We start from the raw sequence: 21,363 nt of genomic DNA, 5'->3' as shown, positions 1-21,363 counted from the left end.
TATTTCTATATAAGAACAACACAACAGCAAACATTTTCAATTGAAAATTGATATACATCACCTCTTTCCCTTCGGCTTTTTGGTCACGGCATTTCCACAACAATTTATTTAATGTAGTGTACACCTTGTTGTTTCTATTAATTTTTCAGGTTATAATTCAAAAGTTTTTTTTTTAAGTTAATAGGGGTGTCTTTTTACTTACTAAATATAGCTGAAACATTTTTTTCAGCAACTTTTCCTTTATACAACTGTCAAAATCTGCAACATTAGTAATAATTATTACAAATTATCACGTAAAAAGACACAGCTATTATTTTCAAGCCCGTGGGCGTAGTATCTAATTTGACTTATGCGTATTTTCTCTGAGCCGTCGGAAGACTAACTATACATCACCTCTTTCTCTAGTAAATTACTATTAAGAATCCTTCTTGTCCAATAATGTTCCATTTAGTAACATTTTTACATTGAAAATGCCTATTTAACGAAGTTTTTCTTAAAAAAAAACAATTCCAAATGATCTACGTTCTTCTTAATTAAATTAACGGTTAAATTGTGATGGACGTATCAATGCGTTACGTTTCAAATAATTCCATTATCACTAAATATGGCAACTCTTTCTCAATTCATGTGTCAAAATCTCTGCTGTCAAAATAGAAATCACATTGGAGGACTCTGATTGGACGTGCTCGAATTAAATTATTAAATAAATTTAGCAAAATAAAAGTGTAAAAATATAAAAAAATGGCAGCCAAACAAATTGTAAATGTTCACAGCAGTCGTTTTATCTCATTATTGAGCAAACAAACACAATGGAAAAGGTAAGTTTCATTCACAAATTAGCGGCATAAGTATTTCAATAGGTTTACAATTTTTGCGTAAACTGCACATAACAGCAAGATAGAGCAACAGAACCGTCTGACGACTTGTGATAACAGAAAATAATGTGACGTAATAAATTAACCCGCATAATTTACATGTCTTTGACGCATTTGTTAAAATAATAATGTTTTTCTCTTTTTTCTAGTTGCTTCTCCTCTTCTGCTGCTCGTTTCTATAGCACAGAAAAACCTGCTGAACAAAAACCAGAAGGTACAACGACCGCCACACCAGAAGATGCTGCTGAACAGCTGAAGAAAATGACCGCCGACTTGGAGTCAGTCAACAAAGAAGTAACCACCTTGAAAGAGAAAAATGATGAACTTATGGATAAATATCGTCGTTCCTTGGCCGACAGTGAAAACTTGCGGGTTCGCTTGAACAAACAAATTGCCGATGCCAAAATCTTTGGCATTCAATCATTCTGTAAAGACTTATTGGAAGTTGCAGATATTTTGGGTCATGCCACCAAAGCGGTGCCACAAGATCAGGTGAGTAGGAATGGTATAATAAGTGGAAGCATTCATTTCATGAGTGGGCATTATGCAAATTGTCGTTAATTGATAGCATTATAGTTACGTAAAATTATTAGAGCAAAAGAGCCAAATGGAGAATTTGTTTAAATAATAATTTGTATGATATTCAAACATAAACAGTGCGTAATTGATAACATGTGCGAACCGTTTTATCAGAGCAATTAGAGAAAAAACATTTTTTGCAGAGAAAGTAGATTCGAGTAAAGACTTTTTTATAAGAGTAGGCAGATCAAGAAATACTTTGAAAAGCTAAAAATTTGTCGACTATTTTCTACAGGAAAATTACTATTACATATTCGACTTAAGTTGAGTTTACATACTAAGCATGGATTGTGATGTTATTTTTCCCAGATATTGGTCTCTAAAGTTCCGAAAATTATCTGTAATTTAATGAAAAAGTGTCGTCACTATACGAGCATAGTGTGTAAACTTATTTTACTCTATTTATTGTTATTGCTACTGTTACTTCCGCATCAAATGTTCAAAATTATCGTCCGATAATCCTGAAATCCATTCTTACAGAGGCTAAAGGGCAGAATGATATTTTGCGGTGATGTCACCGGAACAAAATCTTTCCAGGAATCTTATGAAGGCCTTTTCATATGTGTTCTCAGCTATGCTCTGAAAGAGCACATCTTAATCTAGTGCCTGAATTTTATTGTTGAAATATATTATGTGGTTTTGTTGCAAATGGCCGACCACGAAACCCTTTTTTGTAAAAGTTTTTTGCTGTAGATGGTAGATTTTTTTTCATCTGAAATAGCACACCTTAACCTAGTGTCTGAATTTTATTGTTGAAATATATTATATGGTTTTGTGGCAAATGGCCGATCACGAAACCCTTTTTTTGTAAAAGTGCTTTGCTGTGCCAACGCTAATTAACCAATCTTCATATATTTTTGTGGGCTTATTTAAAACATAAATATCTAGTCTTTCATCGATTAATGTTTTTTTTTTAATATTAGATTTTACTGAAGTGGTGGTCCAAAAAAACAAAAATCACGGTATAAATTGAATACTCTACCAGCTGGCGGAAAAATCTGAAATGTGAATGAAATGATCTTAACGTCCTGATTACAAAAAAATAAAGTTTGTTGGTGGGGAAGTCCATACTTCCCGAGATATGGGCCTCTGAAATTCCGAAATTTCCCTTGTTAAAGTAGAAAAAAATTTAAATTAAAAAAATGTTCCAGTGCCCTAAATTGGCTCCTATCCATAGGAGAAAGTCTTAAATCCACAGCAGAAGGCCGTCTACTTAGAAAAAACTTACAATTCAAAAAAAATTTCAGATTTTTTTCCGCCAGCTGGTAGAGTATTCAATTTGTTCCAAAATCACAATTTTTTGCAAAATACTGAAGTTTTCTTTTCAAAAAACGGACATTTTTCAATTATATTCAATTTCAATTTATTTACATTCAATACTAAGAAAGCCATTTAAGGCCAATTATACAAGTATTGGAAGATTAACTTAAAAATAGTGCTAAACCATGATAGAATAGACAGATTTAAAACTAACAATTATAAGAATGGCCCCAGCCATAAGAATATTGTAAGATTATAAATTTATTAAACGATCTCATAGCAACGAATAAATCTTATGTGTGCAATTCTCCATTGAAATGTGATTTTGCTAACTTCTTAAAGGTGAGGTAAGAATAACAAAACTTTCTTAGTGAACACGGCAAACAGTTCCAAACCCTGTAGACACGTACTAGGAAAGAGTGTTCATAAATAGATGTCCGTATCAATGGAACATCAATTTGTATGTTGCGTGTTGAATTAATGATTTTTTCAATAAAATCGACCGATGAAGGACTATACTTTGGTGTCCTTGATAACTACACAAAATTGACAATCGGTTCATTAGTTTTCGAGCTAGAGTTGGCACTCTATTGTCATTTCGAGAAAAATACATTTATAGTTTATACAAATTCATATCTTATTACAAATTAGCTATTTAATACCCACCTATTATAAAGAAACATGTAACTTAGTTAAAGTATTATAGCTGATGGCCTTAGCTGCTAATGCTATAATTGTTTTCCATATTTATTATATATTCAATATATGATAAATTCAATAAATAAATAAATAAATACATTTATAGTTTCTTGTTGCATACAAAACACAATAAATTTTTTCTCATCCTCAGGTCATATTTCATGCAATATTGTTTCAAAATTTTGCCACATATTTTATGCTACTTCTTTAAAATAAGACAATACTTTTATTTCGATTTTCTGAAATTTACAAGTGGAGGTCACCCCATAACAAACATTTACAATACATATTTTATTCAAACATATATTTTCTATAGAAAAAGTCTTAGGTTAGGTTAGGTTTGGGGATGTGCAGCCAGTAATTTGTGACTGCGTCCATTCCGGTCCATTGTGATCATCCGGGAGAAAACGAGGGATGTACTGTAAAGAAAAGAAAATATAGAAAAAAGAGGGAAGAGTCAAAAAATAAAAAGGAAGCTATGAAAGTGTGAAAGAAGTAATTGAATAGAAAATTTTAGAAGGGAAAAAGTCTTATCAAACGCGCTTTTCTTTAGTCGAAGGTCACATTAGAGTGGTTTCATTGAAACATTTAGGTATTTATAGATTGAGTCCCCCACTACAGCAACTTTATGATATCACTCTACTGTGAAACTCGACCTAGGAACCCTTGTTTTCATGAAATTGTTTCAATGAAACACTCTAGTGTGACCAAGGACTCAACATTTCTCAGTAGCAACCTGTTTCTACATTTTTTCTATCATAATTTTTATACAGAAAACTTTTCGGAGCAAGTTATTACCATAGAAACGTTTTTTGTAGCAGCATTTTTCTATAGAAAAATGCATCTTCAACGTCAAAACTTCAGCGACATTTTTTAAAGAAAACGTTTTCCTAGAAACATTTTCTACAAATATTTCTACGGAGTTAGAGAATCGCACCACAGTACTGTGGTCCCAGCCCGCGACAAAAATACAAAAATTGATGTCTGCAAATTATAATTGTAACTACTCAAATCTATCATAGACACATCAAATTTTATTATTCTGGCTTTCTTTTTACATCTTCTAACGGTACTTGCTAAAGCAGAGCCACAGAAGTGAGCATTTCCATTTGAAGAAATTAAGACATTGAAATTTCCATTAACGTAGTGACAAGTTACAAGTAATATCACAATAGTAATGTGTTAAATTGCTATAGTAAGAAATGGAAGTTAAAGTTAATGGTATTGTTATTGTTTTTAATTGATAACATCATAAATTTGTATCTTTATTTTGTGGTAAAATTGATCTCTTTTGAAATGTATTTTTGAGAGTGTTTTTTATTTATTATTGTGAAAAGAAATATACTTTTAGTACCTTGGATCCTCGCGGATCCTCACGTTATTTTTATTTAAATGTTCGTGGAAGTGTCCAGAATTAGAAAAAAATTATCTCGTTTGCCGAAAGTTGCCGAGCGGTATTCAGTTTTCATTATACTGAGTATACTCGGAGTTTTGTGAATGTTCAGTATAGTGTTCTTGGGTGTTTTCAAGCAATCGGTGTTGTTGTTTAGCCTTTTGTTTCGATCTTATTTTATGAAAATTATGTTTTTAGGATTACAGTATGAATGTGTGTTTTCACATTTGTATGTTTTTGAAATATGGTGTTCAAAAAACTTTGTCAATGTCACCATGGGACGGACTGTATTCGAAGAAATTAGAGCAAACTTTCAATGGAATTTCAAAACTCTGGCTACAGAACAATGGAACAAAAAATTGATAAACATCATTGCTATAAAATACACCATTATTTTTGAAAGATACATGGCACTTCATGAATTATCAGCCGTTGAAAGTAAAAACGCAGAAGGCCTGCCGTAGATTTAAGCTCCACACAGAAAACTAAACAACATAAAATGGTTAGATTGGCAAACTGCATCACCTGTGTGGTCTCATAAAACATCTTAGTTTCCAGATATTCCCTGTTTGAGACCTATAGGACATTGTTTAGATCTAATATAATCTAGTATGCCCTTGGTCCATATGTTAGCTCACTTAGTAAGAATATTCTGTGCCTCATATTGTTGATACTTGTTACCAGTTAATCCTTGTCAAGAATAAAATTCATAAAATGTAATGATTTTTATATAAGTTTTTGTAGAAAATTTTGACCAAATACTTACATATGCCAAATATCGGGAGTTAACATGATATAGGACTATACCAAAATGTAGACATATGTATATTGATGAATTTTGGCAAGATTGTTTGATACAGATTATAAGCTGAAATGTCAAATTGCAGCACGTTCAGTTAGAAATATGACCAAAATCGGGAAATTATAAAAAATGGGAGGAACGTCTATATGGGGGATATACCAAAACATGAACCTCTATCGACCATAGAACTAAGCAAAATTTTTAATACCACCAAAGAACACAAAATGTCAAATTACAGCGAATTTACTTTGAAAATATAGACAAAATCTTGAAATTAATAAAAAACTGGAAATACCGTTATGGAGGGTCTATACCTAAAAGTGGACCAATCCTGAAGATTTTTGGGGAAAATTATCCTCTAGTCACTACGAGTTTACGGTAAAATTTTCAGATCGATATCTTGATTAGAAATATTTTTTGTCGCTCTCTCCCATACAAGCTAAACCACAGTGCACAGGTTCGAATATGGACTATATTTGTCCACTCCTTCGGGTACCTCCCACACAAAATTTCGGAAAAGTTCAGTTTATGACCTGTTCACGAATTGCTTTGATTTTTGCTATAGCAACTTGTATTCACTGCCCCCTATATAACGATATAAGTTCCAATAGGGGCAAGTCCATTCTTCATGAGAAAATAGCCTGAAAGGTACAAAAAAGTCCTATGACGCCGTTTGTAGTGGTTGGAGCGCAAGATAACTCTCGAACGGATCAGCCGATTCAGTCCACAATTTGGTTTGTGCAAACTTAGATTAAATTCGAAGAAAAGCCATGTCGACCAACTCCTTCAGATACCTCCCCACAAAAGTTCCAAAATGTTCGGAAAAAATTGTGCGCACGATAACTCTTGATGGGAGTGACCGATTTGGTCCATACTTTACACGTCCTAAAATATCTACCAGATATAGATCGGATTCGAATATGGACTATATTTGTCCACTCCTTCGGGTACCTCCCACACAAAATTTTGGATAAATTCACTTTAAGACCTGCACTCGAATCACTTTTGCTTTTTGTTGAAGTAACTTGCATTCGCTGCCTCAATTACGGCAGTAAAAGTTTTTTTCAGGGGCAAGTTCATACTTCTTGAGAAAACAGCCCGAAATTTGTAAAAAAAAACCCTATGGCACAATATGTAGTGTCTGTAGCTCTCGAACCGAATACTTTGGGTATTGTAATATTTCTACGAATATTAGATGAAATTCGAAGGTGGTGCTTATAGGTCCACTCCTTCCGGTACCTCCCCCACAAAAGTTCGAAAATATTCGCTAAAATTATACACGCGATTTCTCATAGACGTAGCAACCGATTTGGTTCAAACTTTGGATCTCTAAATATTGTCGAAACTTAGTTTATGTTCAAATTTGGGCCATATTTGTCCAATCCTTGTGGTACCACCCACACAAATGTTCAACATTTTTGTGTGGTTCGAGGATCCTTTAGACATTTTTACCGAAGGTTTTCCTAGTGGCCCTGTTTACAGCAATATTATGTTTTTCGTAGGCTAGTGTAATAAAAAGCCCTATCTATCGATATCCCCGCAAAGTTTGCGGTGCATACGCCCAAAATTTTGAAAGCCCCCCTAAATACATGTTTTTTTTGGAAAAAAGTATTTTTTTTTTTTGAGGGTATATCTCTGTCGGCAAAGCCGACTGATACTTTTTTACTTGTTATATAGAAAGTTTGGTCTGCAATATTCTCTAGAAACAACATATTTCTATAGAAAATCTTTTACGAAAACTTTTCCAATACATTTTTCAATAAAGAATTTGTCACCCTATATAAAAAACATCCCATTATACTTTTTCTTCAGAACAGGTATTTCCGGCATAGGAATAGTATTCCCAGTAAACGATTTTCTTAGTTTTTCTAACAAAACTATTTTCTATAGGTGAGAGAACCAACACCCAAAAACCTTTCTAGACAAAAAGAACTTTTCATTGTTGAAATCCCCGCCGTAATTCTCTGTAGAAAAAATCATTCCAGCAAAAATTTTCTATGGAAAAAAATTCGAAGTTAGGTTATAGGATATACGGCTATCTTTGTTTGTAGACATCCACTTCACTCGGATACCAGCGGTCCATTGAGTTCACCCTGAAAAGATACAAAAGGATAGGAGAGGAAAAGGAAGGAAGTCTAGGATGACCCGACCCTAGCCACTGTTTTCTGATTACCAGCCTAGAACAATGGAAAAAATGTGCTCGATTGTTTCATCAGTCTCTTCCATATCTTCACACAGGCTGCAGTACTTAATGTTGATGTGCTCCCACTTATTTGTGCTTACACCAAGAATATTCTGAAACTACAATGTTCACAGATAAGAAAAAAATCACCGGAGGAATTTTCAATTATGTTTGTCTACACTTTTAGGGTTTTTTGTTTTCACCGTTTTGCTTGAAACCCGCAAATCCTATCGTAATGGGACTAAAGTAAATGTTGGGCATAAGTTGAGTTTACCAACTAAGCTCGGATCGGGATGAAATGTCTTTTCGCATATAGATCTCGTCTCCCTGATCACAAATATATGCAACATTTGTTACGGAAGTCCATACTTCCCGAGATATGGGCCTCCGAAATTGCGAAAATTTCCCTGTTAAATGCCGGCTACTTAGAGAAAATTTTAATTTAAAAGAAAATTGAGTTCCCGTGCCCGAGATTGGCTCCTGTTCATAGGAGATAGTCTCAAATCCCAGGCCGAAGGCCGGCTATTAAAGAAAAATTTACATTTTTAAAGAACATTTTGTTCCCATAGTTGGTAAACTCAACTTGTTCCGTAGAAGTTCAAATTGTGACAATGTACTAACTGTGTCGCCTCCTTATAAAACAACTTCATGCACGCTGCTCCTTGAATAAATTTAAATGAAAACCACTTACACGTGGAAAGTTTTTGCGGATTCTGAAGAAAAAAAATGCTGGAGGGATTTTTAAATAAATTGCGGTCAAAGGTCACATTTTTAGGTTTATTTTAGGGTTTTAGAATTTTGCTATCGAAATGGGACTAAAGAAAATGTTGTAGAGGATTTTCACTGCTACAATTAGTAAAATGGAAAGGTTATCAGGATGTGGCCTGTCCTGTGCTGACTCATTCCTATTGGATGTATTACTTTCTATAGGAAAAGTGTGAACTTTTGGTAAAATACACGAAAGTCTCCTTATAGAAGACTATGAGGAAATTTATTACAAAAGAACAAAGGAGTTTCTCAAAAAAGTATGGAGAGACTTCTTATTGAATACTGGCACCAAACCGTGGAAGGCAGATTTTTTCATAGATAGAAAAAAATATGGTCATTATTTTTATAGATGAAAAGCTAATCTTCTCATTGACAAAAAGAATGTCTTCAGTAAAACTCCTGGAGGTGTAGTTATGAGGCTTCTGTTTAGGTCTTCTCATAGAAGAAAAACCTTCTTAAAAAAGGTATACATGATTGAAAAATATTGCCATAGAAACCAGAGTGACATAGAACACCTGAAGTCCATAGAAGTTCTGAGATTCATAGAAGTCCTGTTATTTTCATATAAACCAAAGGTTTATAAAAAGTTAAAAGGTCTTCTCGTATAATACATTCAGGAACAAGAAGTCCAAACCCCGTAGAGTGAAACTGAGAGTTCCCCAAGGTGGGGTGATATCTCCGGAACTTTTTAACCTCTATTCCTGTATTCTGCCCCCTCCAGACGGCATCGAGATCGTAACGTATGCGGATTATTGCACGATCCTGGCGTCAGGTACCTATCCCGATGACATCTGTGAGAGATTGAACTATTTAACCGATCTTACCACCTTTTTCCATTGGAGGAATATGCAGATTTCCGCCACAGAATCAACAGCCACTCTGGTCACCACATAGACAGCGCAGTTTGGAAGAGAATTGAATGTCGTGGTCGACGGTAGCAGAATTTCGAACACAAACTGCCCCAACATTTTAGGGGTCACACACTAATTTTTAGTTGTTCGCGCACGCCACAGCTATCTGTGACAAACTGAAAAGTAGGAACAAGGTCCTCAAGTACCTATCCGGCAGCACTTGGGTGCAGATAAAGAAACCTTGTTGACCACATATAACGCGATAGATCGGTCTGTGGTAAGCTATGCGGCTTCAGTCTTCAGTGGATCATCTACATGAGGAGGCAAAGATTCTTCCAGTAAAGCAACACAATGAGATGCTTTCGTTGCAGTACTTGCTTGGGTGTTACCGTGAGAGCCATCCCAATCGCCATCTGCTGGCTAGGCCTGACACATTCAGGCATATCAGGAAGGATGTTCATGCTCTAGAGAGGGAGGTCCAACAATATAGGAGACAACCCCTAGATCAACATGCATATCAAGCAGGTTTAAATAGTATTCACACGGATGCAGTTGCTAAGGCCATAAGCAAATATAGTGTGAATAAAGTCCTCGAAATACATCCCCATCTATCGCAGCTGAGGAGCGTCAGCTGCCACGACAAACTAGACATCTCACAGTATAGTTCCCGGAAAGTATTATCATAGAAGATCTGTAGTGGAATTCTTTAAATATTTTTCCATCAATATCGGTCCAAATATGACTTAAAAAATTTAAACCGTCAATATAAGTTCGGTAGCGATAGAATTATATTAATAAAAATTATTGGTACTTTATATTTCTACTTAACGACAGTTTGCCGTAGTTGTTTGTTCTTAAACAATAACCTAAAGTATCTTCTTCTAGAAGCTCTCATACAATACAAATAAATTTTCTAAAACAAGACGAAATGTATTCGCTTGGAAGGCAGAAAGGAGACAAGAATATCATACCGTAGAAAACCTTAAGTAGTAAGGTTTTCTTAGAAGGCTGGAAGACGAAAAAATTGTTCCCATTTGAGATTGAAAGATAACATAGAAGAAAAGCCCCACCAGTCCAAGCCGTATTCTAATTCCAATGATTTCGTTGATTTAATTTATTTTTGTTTTAAAAAAACGATTTTTTAATTATCATTTTCTACGTTTTAGTTGGAATGCAATCCCCATTTGAAAAACTTATATGAAGGTCTGACAATGACAAATGCTTCTTTGCTGCAAGTGTTCAAACGTCATGGCTTGGAACCCATGAATCCTCTAAACGAAAAATTCAATCCCAACATGCACGAAGCTTTGTTCCAAAAGGTAAGAGACAAATACATACATATATACATTAATCCATTAGAGATTCATTCTAACCCATTTGCTTCTTTACAGGTCGATACCTCCGTTGAGCCCGATACCGTTGTAGAAGTCACCAAATTGGGTTACAAATTGCACGAACGTGTCATAAGACCTGCTTTAGTTGGTGTATCGAAGGCCTCATAAATTTACCCTACTAAGCTAGACTCCTATAATATTCCTTAATAGAACACAAATCTTTTGTTTTTTTTTTTATTTTACATACGAGTTTTGTTCAATTGGAAATGAAATTCAATTTCCACGTTTAAAGAAAAGAATTGATTTTTGTTTCCAATCTTAATTTTAAGTTATCACATTTTTTTGTTAAATATAAAGGATTTTCAATAGATTTGTATTGCTTTAAATATTGAATGTCCTTTATGACCAGAGTTTTAATAAGTAAGTTTTATATGTAAATAGTTCTAAAAATAGTTTGTTATGGAAAGATGGTATTGGTTTTGATGAGTTGTGTATTGTTTGAAAACTTGGCTTGTGGACAATTTTCTTTCCTTGTGTTAACTAAGCTTGAGATTTTCCAACTGTATATGATCAACAAGCAATGTCTTTCCTTTACTAGAACAAAAAAATTAAGAATTTAATTTTTGTTATTTAATACAGCAGCAACAACAGAAAAAAAGTAAATAAAAATGTTTGGTATAGTTTGTTAAACAAACTATGATGGAAAATAAAACGAAAAAACTTGTCATAATTGGAATTGTAACAGAAAAGTAGATTTATTTAATGAAGGCGATTCCAAGAAATTGAATAGGAAAAACCACGACTACCTGCTTGCTTTTTATGACCTAATTACCAAAATGCCTAAAGCCATGGATTTACTTTCGAGGAATCTTTATATGCAGATGTTTGAAATCAGAGATTTAGGCATCACAAAAGAAATCTTCCATGAACCCAAAAAAGTGTAATTTGAGATGTAAAACATAGCAAATGCGTGTAAGAATTGTAGGCGTCAGCCTTTGATGTTTGAAAGATGTATTGGTTATTTGCGTGTAGAAACAAAGAAAGAGAGAGGTAAACAAAAAAGTACCTCTTCAAATATTAGTGTAATAAAATGGGATGTAAACTGTAGAAAGGTATGGGAAAATGTTGAGTGATGCCTCAAATGTTATTGGGGAAATCTTCAAATGAAATCAGCCATGAAGGTCGACTGTATGTTAATTAGGAATGGAAGATGAGGGTTGAGATGAAGACGTTGTAGTTTTAATAACCGAACTATTAAATGAATATTGGACATGTAGGCCGACTTTCGTATTGTCGTTAGCTTTGTATACGTGCATGAAACTAGGGGTTTTCAAATCGAGTTCCATACTAGAGAAATTTTATGAAATTACAGTAGTGGGGAAATCGATTTAAGAAGCCCTAGTTTTATGCACGAATACAAAGCAACTGACAATACGGAAGTCGGCCGTATTTTCGTAAAAAGCCATAAGGCTTTCCTAAATAAAATAAGATTTGAAGGCCTACATAGAGAAGCCAAGAAGACCACTACTTCTCATATAAAACCACGTGGTCTTCTCATAGAAGAGTATGGGGTCTGCTCATTGAAGAGCAAGAGGTCTTCTCATAGAAGCGTTTGAGTCTTCTCATAGAAGAGTATGAGGTTTTCTCATAGAAGATAACGAGGTCTTCTCATAGAAGATCACGAGGTCTTCTCATAGAAGACAACGACTTCTCATATAAGATCACGTGGTCTTCTCATAGAAGAGCATAACGTCTACTCGAAAAATATCATGAGGTCTTATCGAAGACCATAAGGTCTTTTCATAGAAGACCATGAAGCCTTCTCATAGGAGAGCACAAGGTCTTTTCGCAGAAGACTATAAGGTATTTCCCAGAAGACCACAAGGTCTACTCCTAAACGACCGCAAGGTCTTCTCATAGAATATCACAAGGTTTTTTCCTAGAAGACCGCAAGGTCTTCCTATAGAAAACCACAAGACCGTGCAATAGAACACCACAAGGTCTTACTAATGGATACCGTATGCAATTTTGGACCAAATAAAATATTTTTGAGAACATTTCCCTTTTTTCTACTCACTTCCGATCTCGCCCCTCAACCTACCCTCCCACACCACCCTCGTTCCTATAGAAGACAATGAAGTCTTCTCATAGAAGACCATGAGATCTTTTCATAGAAGACCATAAGGTCTTCTCAGAGAATACAACAAGGGTTTCTCCTATACGACCACAAGTCTTCTCATAGAAGAACACGAGGTATTCTCATAGTAGACCATAAGGTATTCTCCTATAAAACCACGAGATCTCATAGAAGATCACGAGGTCTTCTCCTATAAAACCACGAGATCTCATAGAAGATCACGAGGTCTTCTCATAGAAGATCACGAGGTCTTTTCATAGAAGATCACGAGGTCTTTTCATAGAAGATCACGAGGTCTTCTCATATAAGATCACGTGGTCATCTCATAGAAGAGCATAACGTCTACTCGAAGAAGATCATGAGGTCTTTTCGAAGAAGACCATAAGGTATTTTCATAGAAGACCATGAAGCCTTCTCATAGGAGACCACAAGGTCTTTTCGCAGAAGGCTATAAGGTATTTCCCAGAAGACCACAAGGTCTACTCCAAAACGACCGGTTTTTTGCTAGAAGACCGCAAGGCCGTGCAATAGAACACCACAAGGTTTTACTAATGGATACCGTAAGACAATTTTGGACCAAATAAAATATTTTTGAAGAACATTTCCCTTTTTCCTACTCTCTTCCCATCTCGCCCCCTCAACCTACCCACCCACACCACACTCGTTCCTATCACAAAAAGAACGTGCTTAACATTAAACGATCTTGTTTGACGCTTTGAAAAGAAAACCAACCGAAACACTGTGGGCATCATCTTCATGTTATGTGGAATGTCGTCGACCTACCTGAAAAAAATCTTCATCGTAAGATTATTAGCTGGAAAAACTATGGGAGATCTGAGAAGAATTTTAAAAATTCAACCATCATAAATTGAGCCACAAAAACTCCAAACAACAACAACGAAGTAAACAAAAACCAACAAATGAACAAGCGCAACGAATGTCAGCCATAAAATTAATGTGTAAAAGATGTGTTAAATTGGAAAGAATTTTCTTCTAAGAAAATTCAAAGGAATACCCAAGAAGTGGAAACGGGAGAGGGCAATCCACAATCTAGTGGTAGAGTGGGTGTGCAAGAGAAAGAAAATGAAGTTCATTAATAAAAACTTCGACAAAGAAAAAGAAACGGTTTGCCATAGGGCACAACCCTAATTCAGGTCATTATGTGTGAGGGCTGCCGTCGTCAATCTATTGATCTGTATGGCTGTCCGTCTGTCTGGTAGGCAATCAGGCGGACAGACAGGCCGCCAACGTTGACGCCTGAAAATAGAAAAAGCATGGCTTAAGGTAGCCTTAACAAATTTTGTTAGACGGAAATATTCAGTAGTCCTTCAACAGCCGACAAAGACGAATAGAGATGTTCTAAGAACGGAAAATATTCGAAAAAAAGAAAATTAATCAATTACTAAAAATAAAACAGGAGAGGAATTGCGGTGAAATTTGTAAAGAGTGTTTGGGGAGGAAGTGAACGAAATGTTTATAAAGGTAAATATAAGTGAATATAAAAAAAATATTTTAAAATTTACTTCTTCAAAAACATTGAAAAATAAAAATCTTCTAAAAATATATTGTGTAAAATTTTTAAATTCGGTACATGAAAACAATTCAGCAATATTTTTTGTAAAAAAAAAATAAATCAGCAAAAGTGTTCTTTCTATATCAAAGTGAATTCAGAAAATAATTTCAAAATGTAATTTTCAGTTCAACGAACTTTTTGTATTGAAAAAGTCAATTCAGCAACTTTTTACCACTAAAAAAGCGAATTCAGTCAAATTTTTCTATTAAAAAATTAATTCGGCAAACTTTTACTATTGAAGAATTCAGTTAACTTTTTCTATGGAAAAAGCCAATTTAGTTAAATTGTCTTCTTCCATAGACTCTTCAATTCAGCAAACCTTTCAAAACCTTTCCTATAAAAATTTCAATCAGCAGTCTTTTTCCATAGAAAAACTCAATTCAACAAATTTCTTTTATCGAAAAAGTAAAATTAGAACATTTTTCTATGAAAAAAATCAGTTCAGTAAACTTTTTCTATAGAAAAAGGCAATTCAGCAAACTTGTTCTAGAAAAACACTCAATTCAGCAAACATTTTCTATAGAAAAAAATTGATACAGCAGCTATAGAAAAAATCAGTTCAGCTAATGTTTTTAAAAAAAAAAATCAATTCAGCAAACTTTTCCTATTGAAAAATCAATTTAGCAAACTTTTCCTAATGAAAAAGTTAATTCAGCAAATTTTTTATAGAAAAGATCAATTCGGCCAGCTCTTTTTATGTCAACAATCAATTCAACAATATTTTTATACAGCAAAATCAAATTCAGCAAACTTGTTCTAATGAAAAAGTCAATTCAGCAAAATTTTTCTAATGAAAAAGATAATTCAGCAAACTTTTTTCTAAAGAAATAGTCCATTCAACAAACTTTTCCTTAGAGGAAAAGTCAATTCAGCTTACTTTTTCTATCGAAAAAAGAAATTCAGCAAACATTTTTTATGAAAAAAGTCAATTCAGCAAACTTTTTCTAAAGGAAAAGTCAATTTAGCAAACTTTTCCTAATGAAAAAATCAATTTAGCAAACTTTTCCTAATAAAAAAGTCAATTCAGCAAATTTTTTCTATAGAAAAGATCAATTCGGCCAGCTCTTTTTATGTCAAAAATCAATTCAGCAATATTTTTATATAGCAAAATCAAATTCAGCAAACTTTTCCTAATGAAAAAGTCAATTCAGCAAAATTTTTCTAATGAAAAAGTTAATTCAGCAAACCTTTTTCTAAAGAAAAAGTCCATTCAGCAAAATTTTCCTTAGGAAAAAGTCAATTCACCATATTCTTCTATCGAAAAAAGAAATTCAGCTAACATTTTTTATGAAAAAAATCAATTAAGGCAACTTTTTCTTTAGAAAATTTTAATTCAGCAAATTTGTCTATAGGAAAAGTAAATTCAGCAAACTACTTCTATCAAAAAAGTTAATTCAGCCAACTTTTCCTAAAAAAAGTCAAGTCAGCGGACTTATCCTAATGGAAAAGTTAATTCAGCAAAAGAAAATATCAATTGAGCAAACTTTTTCTATAGAAAAATTCAATTCTGCAAACATATTTTGTAGAAAATGTCAATTTAGCAAACTTTTCATTTAGAGAAACTTGATTCAGCAAACTTTTCCTAAAGAAAAATAAATTCAGCAACCTCTGTCTATACAAAACTTCAATTTAGCAAACTTTTACTAAAGAAAAAGTCAATTCTGCAAATTTTTTTCTTTAGAAAAATTCAATTCAGCAAAGTTTTCCCAAAGAAAATGTCAATTCATCGGACATATCCTAATGAAAAGGTTTATTCAGCAAACTTATCCTAACGAAAAAACAATTCAGGAAACGTTTTCTATAGAAAAATTCAATTCAGCAAACTTGTTCTATCGAGAAAAAGCTAATTCAGAAAATGTTTCCTAAAATAAACGAAAAATTCACTTCAGCGGACTTATCCCAATGAAAAAGTTAATTCAGCAAAGTTTTTTTTAAAGAAAAATCAATTCAGCAAAGTTTATCTATTGAAATAATCAATTCAGCAAACGTCTTCTATCGAAAAAGTTAATTTAGCAAAATTTTCCTAAAGAAAAAGTCAATTCAGCGGACTTACACTAATGGAAAAGTTAATTCAGAAAACTTTTCTGAAAGAAAAAATCAATTCAGCAAACTTTTTCTATAGAAAAACTCAGTTCAGCAAACTTCTTCTATCGCAAAAGTTAATTTATCAAACTTTTCCTTAAGAAAAAGTTAATTCAGCGGACTTTTTCTATAGAAAAATTCAATTCAGCAAACTTTTCCAATAGAAATAGTCAATTCAGCCAACTTTTTCTATAGAAAAAGTCAATTCAGCAAACTTTTCCTAAAGAAAAAGTCAATTCAGCAAACTTTTTCTATAGAAAAAGTCAATTTAGCAAACTTTTTCTATAGAAAAAGTCAATTCAGCAAACTTTTTCTATATAAAAATTCAATTCAGCAAACTTTTCCAATAGAAATAGTCAATTCAGCAACCGTTTTCTATAGAAAAATTCAACTCAGCCAACTTATCTATAGAAAAACTCAATTCAGCAAACATTCTTCTACCGAGAAGATTAATTCAGCAAAAATTTCCTAAAGAAAAAGTCAATAAATTCAATTCAGCAAACTTTTACTTAAAAAACATTCAATAGAGCACATTTTTCCTAAAGAAAAAGTTAATTCAGTAACCTTTTTCTATAGAAAAATTGCTCTATTTATGTCAAAAATCAATTCAGCAATATTTTTATATAGCACAATCAAATTCAGCAAACTTTTCCTTAGGAAAAAGTCAATTCAGCATACTACTTCTATCGAAAAAAGAAAGCTAACATTTTTTATGAAAAAAGTCAATTCAGCCAACTTTTTCTTTAGAAAAATTTAATTCAGCCAAAAAATAGTTAATTCAGCAAGCTTTTCCAAAAAAAGTCAAGTCAGCGGACTTATCCTAATGGAAAAGTTAATTCAGCAAACTTTTCCTAAAGAAAAAATCAATTCAGCAAACATTTTCTATAGAAAAACTCAATTCAGCAAACATATTTTGTAGAAAATTTCAATTTAGAATACTTTTCATTTAGAAAAAGTTAATTCAGCAAACTTTTACTAAAGAAAAAGTCAATTCTGCAAATTTTTTTCTTTAGAAAAACTCAATTCAGCAAAGTTTTCCCAAAGAAAAAGTCCATTCATCGGACATATCCTAATGAAAACGTTTATTCAGCAAACTTTTCCTAATGAAAAAACAATTCAGGAAACGTTTTCTATAGAAAAATTCAATTCAGCAAACTTTTTTTTATCGAGAAAGACCTAATTCAGCAAATTTTTCCTAAAAAAGAAAAATTCACTTCAGCGGACTTATCCCAATGAAAAAGTTATTTCAGCAAAGTTTTCTTAAAGAAAAAATCAATTCAGCAAACTTTATCTATTGAAATACTCAATTCAGCAAACGACTTCTATCGAAAAAGATAATTCGGTGAACTTTTCCTAAAGAAATAGTCAATTCAGCGGACTTATCCTAATGGAAAAGTTAATTTAGCAAATTTTTCTATAGAACAACTCTATTAGGTAAACATATTTGGTAGAAAATTTCAATTTTTTTTAAATATTTAAAAATAAAAAATGAAAAAATATTTAAATAAAAGTCAATTTAGCAAACTTTTCATTTAGAAAAAGTTAATTCAGCAAACTTTTCCTAAAGAAAAATAAATTCAGAAAAATCTTTCTATACAAAACTTTAATTCAGCAAACTTTTACTAAAGAAAAAGTCAATTCTGCAAATGTTTTTCTTTAAAAAAAACTCAATTCAGCAAAGTTTTCCCAAAGAAAAAGTCAATTCATCGGACATATCCTAATGAAAACGTTAATTCAGCAAACTTTTCCTAAGGAAAAAATCAATTCAGCAAACTTTTTCTATAGAAAGACTCAATTCTGCAAAGATATTTTGTAGAAAAAGTCAATTTTGCAAACTTTTTATTTAGAAAAAGTTAATTCAGCAAACTTTTCCTAAAGAAAAATAAATTCAGCAAACTATTTCTATACAAAACTTCAATTCAACAAACTTTTACTAAAGAAAAAGTCAATTCTGCAAATTTTTTCTATTGAAAAACGCAATTCAGCAAACTTCTTCTATCGCAAAAGTTAATTCAGCAAACTTTTCCTTAAGACAAATTTAATTCAGCGGACTGCTCCTAAAGAAAAAGTTAATTTATCAAACTTCTCCTAAAGAAAAACAATTCAAAAAACGTTTTCTATAGAAAAATTCAATTCAGCAAACTTTTCCAATAGAAATAGTCAATTCCGCAAACTTTTTTTAAAGAAAAAGTCAATTCAGCAAAATTTTTCTATAGAAAAATTCAACTCAGCCAACTTATCTATAGAAAAACTCAATTCAGCAAACATTCTTCTACCGAGAAAGTTAATTCAGCAAAATTTTCCTAAGAAAAAGTCAATACGGCGGACTTAACCTAATCAATAAGATAATTCAGCACACTTTTTTAAAGAAAAAATCAATTAAGCAAATTCTATAAAAAAGTCAATTCAGCGAACTTTTTCTTTGGAAAAGGTCAATTCAGCTAGCTTTTTCCTTAGAAAAAGTAAATTCAGCTGTTTTTTTATGAAAAAGATCAACTCAACAAACTTTTCCAAAGAAAAATTCAATTCAGCAAACTTTTACTTTAAAAACATTCAATTGAGCACACTTTTCCTAAAGAAAAATTTAATTCAGCAACCTTTTTCTATAGAAAACTTTAATTCAGCAAACCTTTTCTATAGAAAAATTCAATTCAGCAATTCAACAAACTTTTCCTAATGGAAAGTTAATTCGGCAAAGTTTTCCAATTTAACAAACTTTTTATATAGAAAATTCAGCCCAGCCAACTCTTTCAATTCATCTAACTTTTTGTATAGAAAATTGAATTCAGCATACTTTTCCTAAAGAAAAAATTCAATTCAGCAAAAGTTTTCTATAGAAATAGTGAATTTAGCAAACTTTTTCCTAAGAAAAAGTCACCAAACTTTTCCCAAAGAAGAAGTCAATTCAGCAAACTTTTCTTTTTAAAAATATAGTTTTTTTATTAAAATTTCAATTCAGCAACGTTTTCAATAATTCTATCTTTAATTTTTTCTCCACTTTCAGACTTTATGCGTATCCCTGCTGCTTTTGGGACTATCAGAAGCACGTTATGGTTTTGTGCCGAAATTCTATGGGCAAGATAGTGCAGTTATTGTGGATACCGATAAATTGGTTGCAGCAGCACAACCACCACCAGTACAACCATCTCCAACAGCTGCAGTAGCAGGAGGACAACACCCCAATCATGTTTCACTTAATTATCCCACAAAACTGAGACTGCCACCACCACCACCGTTCCCCTTGTGGCAACATTTTCCACGTTATCACATTTTTCCACCACCACCGCCAAGTCAAATTGTTGCCATTAATACGTGGCCAAAGAGTAGATTTCAAGCTTCTTCTAGCACAACAAGGAGCGGCAGCACAACAACTACAGAGGCTCCAAGCACCACCATCCCTACTACTAGCACCACAACATCCAGTACTTCAACTACGACCACCACCACTACCACTACCACAACAACGACCCCAAAACCTCCCACCAAGAGTGCACCACCGAAGAGTGTCAACAAATTTAAAATCGACACAGTACCCTTTGTTACGGATGATGAATTCCCAAGGGAATTATTAGATATTGCCCAAAATAAATTGGGCCTCAAGAGTCTAGATGAGATACCAAGTATTTCAGAATTGGGACAACTTTTGGGTGCCAATAGCCCCCACGAGACACTGGAATATATTAAAAAATTAACCTCCAATGAACAGGGTGTGGCTTTAATGAAAGCCTACATTGAGTCCACCGATTATACAGATAATTCAGACAACGACAATGAGGATGAAGATGATGATGACGAGGATTATGACGATGGCAAAACAACAAATTTGTCGGATATTGAGGAACCCCTGAAAATTAATGATGAAGGTCTTGTGGTAGTAAGTGATGCTGATTCCGTTGATGATTATGAAAGCAATCCGGAAGATGAAGTGATAACCACAACAACAGTCAAGCCACGTAAAACTCCCAAAATTATAAAGAAATTAAATGATTTGAAAGAAAACAAACCTGGACTATGGGAACGTATTGCCAAATTTATGCATTTAAATAATTTGTGGCATAAGGATAATAAACAACAACAACAAAATGCGGAATACAATGAGGTGAATCGCTTGACAATTCAAGGCAAGAAAGTTGCAGGGGAAAAGGAAAACTTGAAATCCAATAACGGCGGCATTCTATATAATTATCCTGTTCCCTTGCGCAAAGAATCGTCAAGTACTGAACCAACAACTACTACCACCACCACGACGACGACGACCACAACACCCATTCCTCCGATGGAATCAAATGTTGTCCATTTAAATACTCCCAAAATGCTTATACCCCATGTCAAGCAATTGGCCCGCGTCACAAAGATTCCACCCAAGAAAATTGAAGATTTCTTAGCGAGTAAACCAAAACTTTTAGCCTTGGCCAATAAAGTCAGTCGATTCCCCATTGGATATGATCACAACTCACCGCTGGAGTCACAGGTTATGTTGGCCGTTCAAAAAGCCATTGAAAATGATGAGGACCTCAAGAAGCTGCTAAGTTCAGCGGGAACTTTGAAATAACTGCCATCTGTGCCTAGTTGTTAAGTAAGCTTAGGAAGTATTATAGTAGGAATTTAGGTATAATTTAAGTATAAGTTTAAGAAAATAAAGAAAAATATTTTTTTTATAAAAAAAAGTTTATCTTTCAACATAACCTCACAATTAAATAGTGAAGAAAACTATTTTTCAGAACATCACAGAAATAGGAGACTTCCTGCATACTTAAGTCTGTAGCTATTTTAGCACTATGTTGAGGAACACGGTTTTTATCGAGGACACGAACGGAGAAACCACTTG

The 21,363-nt window shown here is 33.3% G+C and overlaps 2 protein-coding genes across 2 annotated transcripts; both read left to right on the top strand.

The window, feature by feature from the left end:
- Positions 1–629: 629 nt before the first annotated feature.
- Roe1 (grpE protein homolog, mitochondrial Roe1) lies at positions 630–11,412 on the top strand. The gene is made up of 4 exons (XM_073989517.1): positions 630–818; positions 1,025–1,367; positions 10,576–10,728; positions 10,801–11,412. Exons 1-4 carry the CDS (start codon positions 742–744, stop codon positions 10,909–10,911), a joined length of 684 nt encoding a protein of 227 aa, XP_073845618.1. The 5' UTR covers positions 630–741; the 3' UTR covers positions 10,912–11,412.
- A 2,498-nt stretch (positions 11,413–13,910) lies between these two features.
- On the top strand, positions 13,911–21,087 carry link. The gene is made up of 2 exons (XM_073990808.1): positions 13,911–14,362; positions 19,540–21,087. Exons 1-2 carry the CDS (start codon positions 14,351–14,353, stop codon positions 21,085–21,087), a joined length of 1,560 nt encoding a protein of 519 aa, XP_073846909.1. The 5' UTR covers positions 13,911–14,350.
- The last annotated feature ends 276 nt before the right edge of the window (positions 21,088–21,363 follow it).

Source organism: Musca autumnalis, unplaced genomic scaffold (assembly GCF_047663935.1).
Source record: "Musca autumnalis isolate F117 unplaced genomic scaffold, ASM4766393v1 scaffold_5, whole genome shotgun sequence".
Lineage (NCBI taxonomy): Eukaryota > Metazoa > Arthropoda > Insecta > Diptera > Muscidae > Musca > Musca autumnalis.
This window is presented reverse-complemented; position numbering and strand designations above follow the sequence as displayed.

Coding starts and splice junctions, on each gene's coding strand:
- Roe1 (XM_073989517.1), top strand. CDS start 742: ATGGCAGCCAAACAAATTGTAAATGTTCACAGCAGTCGTTTTATCTCA. Junction 819..1,024: donor AAACAAACACAATGGAAAAG/GTAAGTTTCATT, acceptor TCTTTTTTCTAG/TTGCTTCTCCTCTTCTGCTG. Junction 1,368..10,575: donor AAGCGGTGCCACAAGATCAG/GTGAGTAGGAAT, acceptor TCTACGTTTTAG/TTGGAATGCAATCCCCATTT.